The sequence below is a fragment of the Cavia porcellus genome, unplaced genomic scaffold (genome assembly GCF_034190915.1).
Source record: "Cavia porcellus strain 051 isolate PalLab524CR breed Dunkin Hartley unplaced genomic scaffold, mCavPor4.1 scaffold_6, whole genome shotgun sequence".
NCBI classification, from domain to species: Eukaryota; Metazoa; Chordata; class Mammalia; order Rodentia; family Caviidae; genus Cavia; species Cavia porcellus.
The window spans coordinates 65901039-65916150 of NW_026947489.1; the positions used below are offsets into that span (position 1 = coordinate 65901039).

At 46.4% G+C, this 15112-nt stretch overlaps 2 protein-coding genes across 9 annotated transcripts in view; both read left to right on the forward strand.

Annotated features, from left to right (window-relative positions):
- Ggnbp2 (gametogenetin binding protein 2) overlaps window positions 1-4593 on the forward strand; it is a 34972-nt gene extending 30379 nt beyond the window's left edge. For all 5 annotated transcript variants that reach the window (XM_013152103.3, XM_013152104.3, XM_003469584.5 and 2 more), the window contains 5 exons: window positions 505-652; window positions 1358-1483; window positions 1576-1724; window positions 2621-2869; window positions 3954-4593. In XM_013152103.3, coding sequence (XP_013007557.1) covers window positions 505-652; window positions 1358-1483; window positions 1576-1724; window positions 2621-2869; window positions 3954-4157 — 876 coding nt within the window. In that variant the 3' untranslated portion in view covers window positions 4158-4593. The remainder of the gene's footprint in view (window positions 1-504; window positions 653-1357; window positions 1484-1575; window positions 1725-2620; window positions 2870-3953) is intronic.
- A 2497-nt stretch (window positions 4594-7090) lies between these two features.
- On the forward strand, window positions 7091-14986 carry Dhrs11 (dehydrogenase/reductase 11). 4 transcript variants are annotated; one of them, XR_010048165.1, is made up of 7 exons: window positions 7094-7442; window positions 10099-10308; window positions 12515-12609; window positions 13192-13321; window positions 13895-14006; window positions 14204-14269; window positions 14390-14986. XR_010048165.1 is itself a non-coding variant. In XM_003469585.5 (7 exons), exons 1-7 carry the CDS (start codon window positions 7107-7109, stop codon window positions 14429-14431), a joined length of 972 nt encoding a protein of 323 aa, XP_003469633.2. In that variant the 5' UTR covers window positions 7102-7106; the 3' UTR covers window positions 14432-14986. The 4 variants fall into 4 exon arrangements, 3 of the variants coding, with proteins under 3 accessions (XP_063106991.1, XP_023420758.1, XP_003469633.2); XM_003469585.5 differs by having other exon boundaries at window positions 7102-7442; window positions 13914-14006; XM_023564990.2 differs by lacking the exon at window positions 13895-14006 and having other exon boundaries at window positions 7095-7442.
- Window positions 14987-15112: the final 126 nt, after the last annotated feature.

Consider the following 15112-nt stretch of genomic DNA (forward strand, 5'->3'; position numbering starts at 1 on the left):
AAAACAACTGCTCTTTACTGTTGATATCTAAGAAAGTTAGTATTTTTTTACTGCTTCATCAAAGCATTCCCAAGTGAGATGTCCTTTTATTTATTTGTGCTGAGAATATTTGACAAACGACAAGTACAGTTTTTATTTTTAGTACAGCTCTGCTGCTACTGCCTTGATTTGTGCTAAGGCACCATTGCTTTTGTACTGTCAGAGTGTCCAAAAAAATAGGATTTTAAGTATTCTGATAGAAATAGTATTGACCTAGAGAACCTACTCCCTTGGGGTCAATGGACCACACTTTGAGAGGGTGCTATCCGAGACTTAGGTGATACCATTGGCTCTTAATGTGCTTTCCACTGGTTAATAGTCTTGAGGTGGCTTAGTGATTTTTCATGAGAATAAATCATTCCAGTTGTTAATCGCATAACTTTTATCTAGTTACCTAAAGGTATTCAAATGTAGCCAGTTTTGAAGATGAAGCTTTTTACTATCTTTTAATGTTAATCTTTAAAGGAAACAGACTTCATAGAAAATAGCTGCAAAGCCTGTGGCAGCACCGAAGATGGGAGTAGTTGTGTAGAAGTCATTGTTACCCATGAAAACTCATCATGTACCTGTCCTAGCAGTGGCAATCTTTTGGGGTCTCCTAAAATAAAGAAAGGTAAGTAAATAATTTTATTTTTTTAAGACAAGGTGTCACTATGTAGTTGAGGCTGATCTGGTACTTGGGCAATCTTTCTGCCTCAGCCTTCCAAGTGCTGAGATTACAGGCATGTACCCCCACAACATTTAAAATCAACTCTTACGTCTGTTCCTTTAAATGTAAGAGGTTGGACCAGGAATATCACTCAGTGGCACAGTGCCTGCCTGGCAAATGTGAGGTCGTCCTGAGTTTGATTTCCAGTACCTAAATAAATGTAAGAGATTTTGGAGATCTAGAATTTAAAATTTTAATCTAGAATTAAATTTTGGAATCTAGAATTTTAAAATTGCTTTATAGATCTCCCAAGTCATAATTTAGTCATATACTTAATATTTCCACTTTCTTTATGTTGTTTGTTACTGTTTGACAGAAACAGAAAGGTATAAACCTCTAACATTTTTGTTAGTTTTTGCCTATATTTCACTTTTACTTTTTGGCAACAGAGTCTCACTACATAGTTCAGGCTGGCCTTGAACTTACTATGTAGCCCAGGCTGGCCTGGAACTTGCAGTAGTCCTCCTGTGTCAGCCTCCTCTAAGTGCCATTTCCCACTATGCCTGGCTTGCCTACTTTAAACCATCAGTTTTGTTTTTCTCTGGCTTATTCTTTGTTCTAGTGTAATTGTGGTGTGTTAACTGTAAGTCTCACATGATTTATCCTCAGGCATATCTCCACACTGTAATGGTAGTGACTGTGGATACTCGTCTAGCATGGAAGGGAGTGAAACAGGTTCTCGGGAGGGCTCGGATGTTGCCTGCACTGAAGGCATTTGTAATCATGATGAACACGGTAGGTTCAGATTACACATCTACACTTTCTGATGATTTCTACTCCGTGGCTGACTTAAAAGCATAAGTAAAGATTATTATTATTACTTCCAGCTGATGACTCCTGTGTTCATCACTGTGAAGACAAAGAAGATGATGGTGATAGTTGTGTTGAATGTTGGGCAAATTCTGAAGAGAACAACACAAAAGGAAAAAATAAAAAGAAGAAAAAGAAAAGCAAGATGTTGAAATGTGATGAACATGTAAGTGTTATCATGCAACGGTAAACATTTGTTATTAAGAACAGCCTATTTTCTTTAAAGTGACATGTGCATCTTAGCTGCTAGGATTAATTTTTGGTTTGGTTTTAGTTTTTTGAGACAGGGTCTCACTACGTAGTGCAGGCTGACCTTGAACTCACCTCATAGCCCAAGCTGGCCTCCTGCTAGTCTTTTAAGTGCTGGGATTATAAATGTTTGCACCCCCACCCAGTGGATTAATGTTGAGTATTTTGTGAATTTCCATTGATTGCTCATCTTGTGTTTGTGTAGGATTATTTGCCCAAAAGTCTGTGTGAGTCATAAATCTAATTCTTTTTTTCATAATACTTTTTTATTAGTTATATAATATTGAATATTTATTTAGTTTTTCCATTTTTAAGATAGGAAATAATAGTTCATATAGTACTAAGGTTTTTTGTAGATGCTGAGAGATTATATGACAGTTTAGCCAAGCAGCTGGGGTGTTGTAAGTACCTAGTAAATACCAGCTGTGGCTATTACTCTATTCTTTATGCTCCAACAGCTCCTTTTTTTTTTTTTTTTCTTTTGGTACTAGGAATTGTACTCAGTGTCTTGGCACACTGAGCTATATTCCCAGACCTTTTATTTTGAAACAGCATCTTGCTAACTTAAACCAGCCTGGGCTTGAATTTTCAGTCCTCCTGCCTCAGCTTTCCAAAGTGCTGCCTGTATTTTTGTTTTTAAGAATACTAATTGCAGGGGCTGGGGATTTAGCTCAGCAGCATAAGCACCTGCTTTGCAAGCAGGCAATCGTGAGTTCCAACCCTGGTACCGATAAAAAAAAAAAAAAAAAAAAGAATAGTAATTGCTATTATCCTCTGCCTTTTTACCTGGGAAATCTTTTGCTGTAATTCCAGATCCAGAAACTTGGAAGCTGTATTACAGATCCAGGCAATCGAGACACCTCAGGAAATACCGTGCACACAGTTTTTCACCGTGACAAGACCAAAGATGCACATCCTGAAAGCTGTTGCAGTGCTGAAAAGAGTGGGCAGCCACTGCCTTGGTTTGAGCATAGGAAAAATGTACCCCAGTTTGCAGAACCTACAGAAACATCATTTGGTCCTGATTCCGGAAAAGGTGCCAAGAGCTTAGTTGAACTCCTCGTAAGTAGTCCATGATGTCTTTCTGTAGATGTGGGGATAGTATCTCAGATGGACAATAGAGAGGAGCGTTTAAGAAATGAAGGGTAGAACTCTATTATAGTCTGCTGACTTCATTTGTTTTTCTGCTCATGGCTTATGCAGCCACTCTGCAGCACATTTTCCTGTTCTCAAAGTTAGACTTATTGGTACAAGATAGATACAGTATCATCGTAGGAATCTGCCTCCTTGAAGACAGTTACTTTGAAGCAAATTTTGCCCAAGTGGCAGTTTGTGGTATTCACCTTTCCAGATCAGAAAAGAACCAAAGCCTGCATTCCCAGTTTTTCTTTCTTCCTCCCTGTCTCTTTTTTTTTTTTTTGTCTTTTTGAGATAGTTCAGGCTGGCCTTGGGCTCATGTTGTAGCCCAGGCTGGTCTTGAACTTGGGAATGATTCTCCTGCCTCAGCCTCTCAAGTGTTGGCCAGTTACTTTAAGTTTCATGTAGTCTAAAAGCATAACTGAGCTTTTCCAAAGCTTTCATAACTCACACCAGCTCTTGAGGCTTTAAATGAATTAAACTGGATTCCAGATGACTCAGCTTATAGTTGTAAGTTCAAGACCAGCATGGGCTACATAGTAAGTTCAAGTCCAGTATGAACTACATAGTGAGACCTTGTCTCAAAACTAAAAGACAACAAAGTCCTTAAAAATCTGGTAACTACTTATCATGATTTCTAGTCACTTTTTAAAAGCAGAGAATAAACTCTTAGACATGTGGAATAAATTATAGGTTCAAGAGTTCAAACCAAAGGCTGGGGATTTAGCTCAATGGCATTAGCTGCCTTCCTTGCAAGCACGCAGTTGTGAGTTCGATCCCCGGTACCAAAAAAAAAAAAAAAAAAAAAAAAAAATTTCAAACCAAGTTGAGTTGAATTTTATCCTCCCTTATTATTAAGACAAAGTGACATGCTGAATCTGTAAACACTCCAGTTGTTGGCTTTGTATGACTGAATTGAAACAAATGTATGACGTTTTAATTTTTTTGCTATTCTCTCATAAGCATGTATTCTTAAAGTCAAAATCTTAACTACTACTTTAATTTGCAGGATGAGTCTGAATGTACTTCAGATGAGGAAATCTTTATCTCACAAGATGAAATACAGTCTTTCATGGCTAATAACCAGTCTTTCTACAGCAATAGAGAACAATACCGACAGCATCTGAAGGAGAAATTTAATAAATACTGCCGCTTAAATGACCACAAAAGGCCCATTTGTAGTGGCTGGTTGACAACAGCTGGAGCAAATTAAATAAATAAACTAGCTCTGTCTTTCAATGAAACACTCAAGATGACTACTGCGCCTTCTCTTTGAAAAAAACTCTTAAATTTAGTGACTTATGGCAAAATTTTATCTTAAATCAATGTGATTCTTGTTTTGGGAGATGGTGGAGGTAACTTCATTAGTTTGTTCTTTCTTCAGGCTTGTGTCTTTAGTTGCGTGGCTGCACAGGCCTGCCATATGATTTAAGCCATCTCTTTTCATTAAATGTTTCTCTTCCTGTGAGACTTACTAAAGCAACTTAGTGGCAAAAAGTAATGTACTTATACTTCTGTACAGAAATGACAATGAGCTGAATATATGGTTTTACAAAGTAGACATCCACTTGCGAAATGTTTGGATGTGATGTTAAAGCGCAATGTGCAAAATTTAAAATAAAGAATATTTATTAATATGCATAGTAGAATTTGGTGTACATGTTTCTACTTAATGTGTGGTAGTACTTTAGTATTTCTCACTTTTACTTAGCCAGTGGTAATGTAAAGGATAAAGAGTAAATTAAGGGCTGGGGATTTAGCTCAGCGGCATAAGTGCCTACCTGGCATGCGCAAGGTTGTAAGTTTGATCCCCAGTATTAAAAAAAAAAGAGCCAGGCATGGTGATACACCCCTGTAATCCCAGCATTTGGGAGGCTGAGGCAAGAGAATCACCATGAGATCAGGGCTGCCTGGGCTACATAGTGAATTCAAGGCCAGCCTAAATTGCATTACAGACCCTGTCTCAAAAAACCATTAAAAAGCAAATGAGAATAGAGATTCAGATTGTTGAATACAGAATCTCCTCTTGATTAAAGTTACATAAGCCTAGAAACATAATTTCTAGTCTTATTCTGAAGAATAAATTTTCTTCAATACTTTTAAAATACTAGCACCTAAAAAATAAAAAGTAAAGATAAAATACTAGCATTTTACTTCCTCATGACTTCACTGTTAAAAGTTCCCTACGAGATAAAAAACACCTCTTAAACTCAGAGAGTCATCTTGACCTAGAAGACTGAACATAAAATGTGGCCAAATTTCAGCCAAAGGTTGTGATAAGGAGTTGCTCAGCATTTATAGTTGGGTTAAAGAGGCTGCACTGAGAGCTCTGTAAGTACTATCATCAGCCTTACTGGTTTGCCAACACTAAAGTCACTGTGGCCTACAGTTCACTGCTGTCAAAACCTGAGTACAGAAGGAGAAAGACTTCCCAGTGTAGCACTTTGCTGACATTTAAAAGGTCAAGTCAGGGGCTGGGCATTTAGCTCAGTGGCATAAGCGCCTGCCTTGCAAGTAGGCAGTTGTGAGTTCCATCCCTGGTACCAATAAAAACAAAAAAGAAAATAAAAAAATAAAAGGTCGAGTCAGAATAGTTCAGTAAACGCATATTCTTAGACTCTGTCTGATGTCATGTGGTGGGACAGTCAGTACCTCTGCAGTGGGGATGGTGCAGACTATATAAACTTTTTACCACTTGATCACATTTCTAGTCAGATTTCGAATGGGCAACAGAACTCTTAATTTTCATAGTTGGCATTTCTTTGATTTACTTCTAGAGTAATCTTTCAAAGTGTTTTACAGAAATTAGGGTAGAGACAAAATGACTAATGATTCTTCTTAGATCCTTGTTCATTTGTTATGAAATTAAAAAAATGACTATGGGGCTCCCTCATCCCTTGGCTCTGAGGCCCATCTGCTTTCTACCATCCATTCTCCTCTTGCCCCTTGCTGTTTTAGGGATTGAACCCATCGTGCTAGTAGGCGAGTGCTTTACCATTGAGCTAAAACCTCCAGCCCTAGAAACCCAGTTTTCTTAGGAAAGATGATTGTATTAAGAATCAGAAGTGCCCGACATGGTGGTGCATTCCTCTAATTCCAGCTCCTCCAGAGGTTGACGCAAGAGGATCACAAGTTTGAAGCCAGCCCGGGCAACTCAGTAAAACTCAAAAAAACTTTAGAAAAGGGCTAGTTAAATGTGAGGCTGTGGGTTTAATCCTCAGGACTGAAGGGGTTAAAGATGTCAGAAGTTAGCCATTTTCAGAGCTTTGGTGGAATAAATCAAGTAGCCAGAGAGCAAAGCAGCCTTTACTCTGAACAAAAAAACCACCAACCTAAGAAGGGAAGGTGGAATGAAGGCAGTTAAAGAGCACATCCGTGCCATACGCCTGCCTTCAGTCTACACCATGCTTCTCCTTATCGATATTGTCATTTTTAAAATGAAAATATTAACTAAAAATACTGAGCTGGGTATGCATCTCAGTGGTAGAGCACTTACCTAGCTTGCTCTGGATTTAGGCCCTGCCAAAGGGTAAGCACTCGGGTAAGTTGTGGCTCTTGCTGTAATATTTACCATACATCCCACTACATTGCTACCACGTGAAGAGGTAGGACCCCTGTAGGACGGTTGGAGACTGACCGTTTAGGGACAGAATCCCCTAATACTAGTGTTTCTGTCTTAAGGCCGAGAGAGCACGTAGGGTCAGTAGGAGTCCTTCCCAAGGTCACCCAATGTTGATGGTGGACACACACATGCCCTTGTCTTTTTCTGGACTAAATTCTTTATTTTATTTTGTCTTTTTCATTTTTATCGGTACCGGGGATCGAACTCACAACTGCCTGCTTGCAAGGCAGGTGCTTATGCCGCTGAGCTAAATCCCCAGCCCCCTGGACTAACTTCTTCCCAGCAGCCGCTGACTGGTTTGAAAGGGCGTTGGAGTCACCTTAACTGTCCTTAATTTCTCAACCTGAGTTTAGGAGTCTGGAGCAGGTAAGAGAGACTGAGTGAGGAGCCTTGGAGGCGCGCATCCCCGCTCTGGAAGCCGCGCAGCTGTCAGGCAACCTGCGGGGACACAGTTTCCTGGAGCGCGCGGCCGAGACCGGAAGGGGCGTGGCCGCGGCGGCGCAGGGGCGGGGCGCCGGGCCGCTGGGCTCCTCCGGCGGGATGTGGCCTGGCGCGGAGGACCGGAGGGCGGAGCTGAGGCCCGAGGCCAGCCAGCATGGGGGTGGGTCGAGGCGCAGCTCGAAGGCCAGCAAGTTGGCAGCAGCTGGCGGGACAGTGACAAGGGAGAGGCCGAGTCTCTCCAGCCAGGGGCGAAGCTCTTTGAGCGAGGTGGGCGGGCGGCTCGGGGCCATGGCCAGGGCGGGCATGGAGCGGTGGCGCGACCGGCTGGCACTGGTGACAGGAGCCTCGGGGGGCATCGGCGCAGCGGTAGCCCGGGCCTTGGTCCAACAGGGACTGAAGGTGGTGGGTTGTGCCCGCACCGTGGGCAACATCGAGGTAAGGCCTCTCCGGGGAGCGAGGACGCTCTGGGGACCTTTCCGGGAACAGGGGTGGGGGTAGGGGGAAGGGGAGTGGTGGAAGCCAGGCCAGGACCCTCAAGTCACTTACCTGTCACTCCAGGGCCATTTGTCACGTGTTTAGGACAAGGGTGAATGCCTAGCAGGTGAGCTTTTTGGATTCCTCAAGGCAAGCTTTCACCTTAGCATTAGGTCCCGTCTTTTAAGGAGTCTTTTATCCCTGATAGCCCCTGCTCCCAGTGGACCAAAGCCCTGGGACTGCCCACCGCCCCCGCCTGCCTTCCTGGTCCCTGTGCCCGAGATGCTGGACTGAGGAAAGGAGAAGTCAGAGATCAGGGGCCAGCCAAGGAGAAGGAGCACTTTCTACCTTCAGTGGTTAGGTTGACTTCCTTTGGTCACCAGACCTCACCACCACGCCCGAGTGCTGGCCAGGGAAAGGTGTAGAAGCTTGAGGTTTTGAATGTTTGACCCAGACAGGGTGAGATTGGGGTATTAGCTTTTCTGAAGAAACCCCTGTCCCCAATCTGAGGGTTAATCTGTACAGTGGCCCTGAGAAATGAAAGGAGTGGTTTACTGGTAGACTTCTCTGATTCATTTTCCTAAATGGCACTGAGTAGGTGAAATAGGGTATTGATTCTGTAAATCCTAGGGGAACGATGCAATGTGGGTCCAGAGCTTCTAGATTTTTTCTTAACGTGGAGTTGGAAACTCCCAGAGTTAGGAGCAACAAGAGATCAGAGAAAAAGGAAATGAAGCTGGCTATTTTGAGATGGGAAGGAAGGAGGTGAAAAATTCCCATTGTAAGTTGTTTTTGGAGTGCTGTTGCAGGACCACTCTGAGGGCCTGAGACAAAGGCTTTTACAGGCTGTCCACCATGACTCAAAGTTCCCAGGTAGAGAAAGGGTGAGGAGGCCTTGGGTGGGGACAGAGGGAGAGGTGTGCAGGAAGGAGGACCGTCCCCTCCCTTGCTGCTGACCAAAGGTACACTTTATAACCTCTCAGGTAATCCCAAGGTCATCTGGCTCGACCATTGCCCCACTCTGCCCCTCCCTTTTTCTGTGCTGAGTGGCTCAGGGCCCAGCCCCAACCTTGGAGCCTAGAGGATCAGGGCAGGGGTTAGACAACTGGATTGCCTAATTCAGAAGCCACTCTTGCCTTCTTTTTTAGTCTCCTCCCCCAAGCCATCTAAGAAAGTGGATATCTGAATCTCAAGGGGGTCCCCAGGCTGATCACCCAGCCCCAAGAAGACTCCATGTTAGAAAGGGAAAATGTCTGGTTATGGGGGTACTGCTATCACTTCAGGTCATTTTTAAGGGTAGATAGGGAGATGGTCCAGTGGCACAGGTGGGGCAGTGAGAAGGCATGACAGAGAAGAATAAATTTTAATCCCTCCTTTCTGGCTTTCTGAAGAGGGGCTCTTAGTCCACAAGAGGAAGGGAAGTTACATGCTAGAGAAGGGTCTCAGGCGTCCTGGCTTCATTGATCACTTCATTGATATTACAGCAGAGTTTGGGTTCTGGCTTTCTACAGATAGAACTGCTGTTTTCCCAGGTGGTCATGGGTAATAAAATCAGGTGGAGAGGGGCTTCTGAGGCCTAGAGTAGTATACCTTTTAAACTCACAAAAAGTTAAAGCAGAAAAAAATTTCCTTAGTCACCTGATCCAGCCTTTTAGTCCTCATTTGGCTCCGGAGAAGGAAGGGGTGCCAAGCCAGGGCAGCTGACCAAACTGGCCTTCCTCTAGGGCATCCTGCACCCCCACCCCCCACAATGTACACAGTCACCTTCACAAGGCTCAAGTGCCTGGTCGGTCACTGGCCTCCAAGGCCATGCAGCCTGTTTTTTTCCTGCTCCTAAATGTCAGCTCCCCTCACAGTCATTTCAGTGGCCCTGCTTTTTTTAATGATCTTTCTCAAGAGAGGGGGACAAGAAGTACCCAGTGTTATCTCCCACCTGCCTTGCCCCATAGTCTCCAAGGAAATCCTGGGGTGGAGGGTGGTGTTCCAGAGGTTAGAGAAAGATCAGATCTGTCCTGATGTCCCTACCCCTTCTAGAGAGGGAGAGGGGGGATTGGCAGATGGGCACTGATGAAAGGCATGAGAATGAGCCTTTGAGTTGAGCCAAACTGACTGCAGTTTGGAGGGAAGGGTGATGGCTTCAGATGAGCCCATCTGGGAAGGGTTGGTTGATGCTGGGGGAGGAGGAAAGGGAGGTCTTGGAGCAGCCAGCTCAGAACTGCTGGCACTGGTAGAAGCAGCATGAGGTGGCGTGAGGGTTGCTTTTATTACTTACAGGCAGAAGAGATGTTCTTAAGAGGTGGGGAAGAGGCAGCAAGAGATCTCCCTCCATTGCCAGGATCTCTGCCCACCTACTCCCTCCCTAAACAGAAGACTTACATTTATGTATGAGGTTCCTCCTCTGTGAGTTGGCAGCAACACCCTGCCCCAGAAGTACCCTTGATCCCTGGACTTTGATTAAAGAGGACAAGCTTTGGGGATAGGCATTCCCAGCATCTTTGTGACCAAAAGGCAGCATTCAAAGGAGACAGTTCTAAGAGTGGTGATGGGGAGGGAGGTGTGGGCGGGAGGTGTGGGAGTGAGCAGCTCACCCCAGTGAGACCCCTGTTGGGTTTCATAGGAGCTGGCTGCTGAATGTAAGAGTGCAGGCTACCCCGGGACTTTGATCCCCTACAGATGTGACCTGTCAAATGAGGAGGACATCCTCTCCATGTTCTCTGCCGTCCGCTCTCAGCACAGTGGTGTGGACATCTGTATCAACAATGCTGGCTTGGCCCGGCCTGACACCCTGCTGTCAGGCAGCACCAGTGGCTGGAAGGACATGTTCAACGTAAGGGCTCTGGGGCCTGGGGCAGGGCGGGCCCGGGCCTGTGAGCTGGAGGCTGTGGGGACAGGGTTTCCAGCAAGACCTTTGGCTTCCTGCTGGGAGGGTCATCATTCTCCCTTATGCTTCCCCTACCAGCAGGGTAGTAAGTGGGTGCATGGCCATACATTTTCAGCGGTCCTTTCCTCTGAGCCACTGGGTGTGGTTCTTTAAGTCTAGACTGATTCTCCCATATTGGCAGAAAGATTGGCAGGAGAGAATACTGCTGGTATTTGTGTGTGTGTGTGTGTGGTACTGGGAATTGAACTTGTGACCTCACACTTGCCAGGCAGGTGCTTATACTGCTGAGCTAAATCCCCAGCCCACTGCTGTTATTGAATGTCCCTGGGTGTCAGTACTGTGCCGTATGCTTGGGAATATGGTTTTAGGCGATGAAAAGGGACAGAGGGAAGAGAGAATATCCTCACCCGGTCCTGCTGGCAGGTTAGTTACTCTCTGAGCTTCTGTCTTGTCACATTTAATTGGGATGAGCATTCTATGTCATCAATATCTGTGGCCAAAAACTCCAGTGCTCTCTGGGTTAATGTAGCACATAAAGGATTGAATTAATTAGGTCGAGTGTGGTCTGCAGTGACTGGGAGAAATGTGTCCACTGCTTGAATCCAACAGAGTTGCTCTCTGCCAGTGTGACTGATATTGAAATTTATTTGAAAGAAGTGGAGAGCCTGTATTTTTATGTGATACCCCACCTGTCCCATTCACGCACATGTCAGCTCCGCCAGTGCAAGGGCTTTTGTCTGTTTTGTTTTCTGAGCTAGCTCTACCTTTATGCCTTCAACAGATGTTTATTGAACAATTGAGTACATGTTGGAAAGGTATTTCATGTATGCTGTTCAAGTACTCTACCACTGAACTATTTCACAAACCCTTTTATGATATTTTAAAGCCCATACACAGGCAAAACTCAGCCTTCAGGAATGGGTGTTCAACTTCTAGGCTGCATTGCGGGGGCAGCATTAGGGTCTGAAAGTATTCTGAAAAGCTGAAAGCAGTGTCCAAACAGGATGCTTCTTTTCCCTCACAATCCTGTCACCCCTGCATTAGTAGATTTCTGTATCTGACAGGTGCTTGGAAATGAAGCAGTGAACAATGGAAATAAATGTGCTGTCCTCAGCCTTCTGGGGAATCACGGACATGGCTCTTAGCTGCTGCAGAGGGTCTCTAAACTCAGACCACAACTTGCCCATCTGTAAAATGAGGGACTCATATCCCTAAGACTCCCCGAATCCTTTAGCATGAATATTGCTTATTAGGATCATCCTATGAGGTATCTTCTCCCTAGTCCTGGCCCCTGCATGTAGGACATTTCCTCACATGCTCCCAAGGATCCATTTCTCCTCTTCTATCTTCCCTGCATACCCACCTGCTAAGAAGACAGGAAACAGGGCTGAGACCCTCCCAGGTCCCGGGACCCATCACCCTGCTGTCACCATGAGGCCAGGCAGGTTCACACCAAGGGTTCTTTATCCTGATGTCTGCTTGACACCTGATAAGAGAACCAGCTAGTATCTGCCAGGAAGCCTCTCTCTTCCCAAGAGCACAGGGACCTACTGAAAGCTTTATCTCAGTTTGTCCCCCTGGCCTGGAGGCTGAAGGGTGGGGCTAAGCAGGTGCTTCACAGAAGATAATGCTGCAGGCCTCTGTTGTATGAAGGGCAGGGACTTCAGGTCATCTCTGCCAGGAGGAGCAGGAGTGGCAAGTGGCCCCACTTGCAGGTGGGACACAAGCTGAGGCAGGTATAAAAGGCAGGAGGACAGGCTGACTTCCTCCTCACCTGCAGGGAGGGGACAGGAACACAGTAGCAGGTTGAGCAAAGTGGGGAGAGGCTGGGATCTGCACTTGAGATTCTTAAGCATTTGAGGATGGGTAAGGTATTTTGGGAAAAGGAGATGATTCCCGAAAGCAGGGACTAAACCAGAGTCTCCTGGGTCCAGGTGGGCTTCCTTTTCTACTTGGGGAGGAGCCAGAAGAGGAGTTACCTGCTGTCAGCTGGGGTTGGCAGTTTTTCTGGACAGGGCACCTGGAAGTCTCTGGGAAGACCCAGACATGGTCTAGAATGTCATGCCACCCTCTCCTCATGGAACTCAGCAGCTCCATCAGCTGGTCAGTTGGCCCCAGCTGGAAACCCCTCATTGACTTCCCTGACTTGCAGGTGAATGTGCTGGCGCTCAGCATCTGCACCCGGGAAGCCTACCAGTCCATGAAGGAGCGCAATGTGGATGACGGGCACATCATTAACATCAACAGGTGAGGGTGGGTGGCCGGTGGTGGAGCCTAGGTCACCACTTGGCCTCCATACTAGGTAATCTGCTATAGCACATGCTCTGTGGACCCCGATCTCTTTGCTGGTAAAATGGGGATTTCATTCCCATTTAATACCCAAATGACATGATTGTGATGAGGGGAAAATGAGTTGTCAAGGGTCAGCCCCTGGTTGCTAGGATAGGTAGCCTGGCCCTTTTTGTCTGCAAAGCCTGAGGATGCTTCTGGGATTCAGCCCTGGGACAGGACCCTCCTGGTGGCACAGAGAGACTGCACAGATTCTGCCTTGGGGGAGCCCCAATCTGAGGGGGAACTAGGCTGCTGCCTGGTCATAATCAGTGAGCACACAGATAAAGTGGCAAGACTTCTGACATCCGGAATGACCAGCAAAGGGATGGCATCAAGGCAGAGGAGGGTTTCAAGAGCCCCTGGGTGATGGCCTTCATGGTTCCCCTTTAAGACACGTCCTGTCTGCCTCTGGGTAGCGAAGTGGGTTAGAATGGCAGGGGACAGTGCCAGTTTGTTTGCTTTACTTTTCCTTCCTCCCCCTCTCCTCCTTCCATGCAGCATGTGTGGCCACCGAATCTTACAGGACAGTGTGATGCATTTCTATACCGCAACCAAGTATGCTGTGACTGCACTGACTGAAGGACTGAGGCACGAGCTTCGGGAGGCCCAGTCCCACATTCGAGCCACGGTGAGGCTGTGTGTGGCCTAATTCTGGTGGGGATAGTGCCCTTCCACCTGCGAGGGGACAGGGTACAGAACTCTTGGGTACTCCATCCCATACATGGTCCTGCTCAGCCCTAAGGATTCTCATTTCACTCATCCTGAAGCCAGTGACCAGACTTAGACTTAGAAGTGGGAGAAGGCTGATTTCAGGGGGCTATGGGGGAATAAGACTAAGGGAAAGCAAGGGGCTCTGGGAAGCCAAGTATCAGGGGCTGAACGGCAGGATTCTGGGCTCTTCCCTTGAGGCCTGGATGACCCTGGACAAAACACTGAACCTCTGCAAGCCTTAGCCATCTCATTTGGAAAATGGAATTGATGATCCCTACCTGGTTAGGGTGGTTTAAGGAACATCATTTTGTAAAGCACTTACCTTACTGTCTAGATAGATGGGAACATGGTAATTGTTGCCATTGACAGCTTTGGAAGGAGGGATCCAAATCTGGACATAGGACAGCCATCATTGGGAAGCTGGGCCCTGTGGCCTCCATTCTTTCTCCCCAACCTCCCCAAAGCCTGGCAAAGCTCTGCCCTTGAACAGGCCCTCTCTGTTGGCCCAGTGCATCTCTCCAGGCTTGGTGGAGACACAGTTCGCCTTCAAACTCCATGACAAGGACCCTGAGAGAGCAGCTGCCACCTATGAACACATCAAGGTGGGACCCAGTAAAGCCACTCAGTCCTTACATGAAGGCAGAGGGAACCCTGGCCTTCAGACTCCACCCTTCTGGCCAGTTTGTCACCCCCATGCAGGGTTAGGGTGGGGATGTGGATGCTGGAGGACCTCAGTAGTGGGAAGGAACCTGGGTCCATTCTGTCTTGGTCTCTCAACTCTTTACCTTGGTGCTCTTAGTGTCTCAAACCTGAGGATGTGGCTGAGGCAGTCATCTACGTCCTCAGCTGTCCCCCACATGTCCAGGTGAGTGTAGCCTTGACTGTCTACCCACAGGAAGAGTTGAGCCATCCCCCGAGGAGGGGAGTGGGAGGCCTTAAGGGGGCAGGGAGTGTCCAGACACCTCAAACCTTATGCCTTCCACAGATTGGAGACATCCAGATGAGGCCCACGGAGCAGGTGACCTAGTGTCCAGTGGGGAGCTCCTCTTCCCTACACCTCATGGCTTGGCTCCTGCCTGTGAATTTTAAGTGTTGATTTCTGGGCCCCTGGACCCCAACTTTCTAACCCCACCCCTACCAAGGGCTAGGAAATTTGTCTAAGGTTTTAGAATCAGCTTGTCAAATTATTTCCAATGCAAATGTGAAAAAATGGGCCAGAGAAAGAAGGTGGGATCCCTGGTTAATTTACCTCTTAGTTTGTTCTGGGTCCTTTTCTTGGGCTTCTGGGACCCTTTCTTGGGCTTCTTGGCCTTTGTCTGCTCTCCTCAGTCTTTTTCTTCCCTTTGACTTGGGAATGGGGATGTGGCTAAAAAGGGGTTTTTCCCTCTCTCTTCTTGGATCCCAGGATCTTTCCTTAGGGTTGAGGTGATGGAGAGAGGCCCTCACCTTATATTGGAGTGGTTTCTCCCTGCCTGCCCCCCAATCTTGGCTTCCCCAGTGGGGTCATCATTCCCTTCCGTGACAGCAGAATACCAGGGCCTGGCTTCACTGTGATGATTAAAAAAAAAATCGCAACAACCTACCTTGGTTTCAGGAGTGTTTTTCAATTGTTCTCCCTTTGTCATGGTCAGAGAGATTGTGTCTCAGAATTTCTTCAAGGTGAGTGGGAGGCTGGGTGGGTATGGAGCATCTCTCCTGGAGAGAGAAT

Excerpts from the sequence above, each read along its gene's own strand:
- Dhrs11 (XM_003469585.5), top strand. The coding sequence starts at position 7,107 with ATGTGGCCTGGCGCGGAGGACCGGAGGGCGGAGCTGAGGCCCGAGGCC. Across the intron at positions 12,610-13,191 it reads CACATCATTAACATCAACAG|CATGTGTGGCCACCGAATCT; the intron begins GTGAGGGTGGGT and ends CCTTCCATGCAG. Across the intron at positions 14,007-14,203 it reads CCACCTATGAACACATCAAG|TGTCTCAAACCTGAGGATGT; the intron begins GTGGGACCCAGT and ends TGGTGCTCTTAG.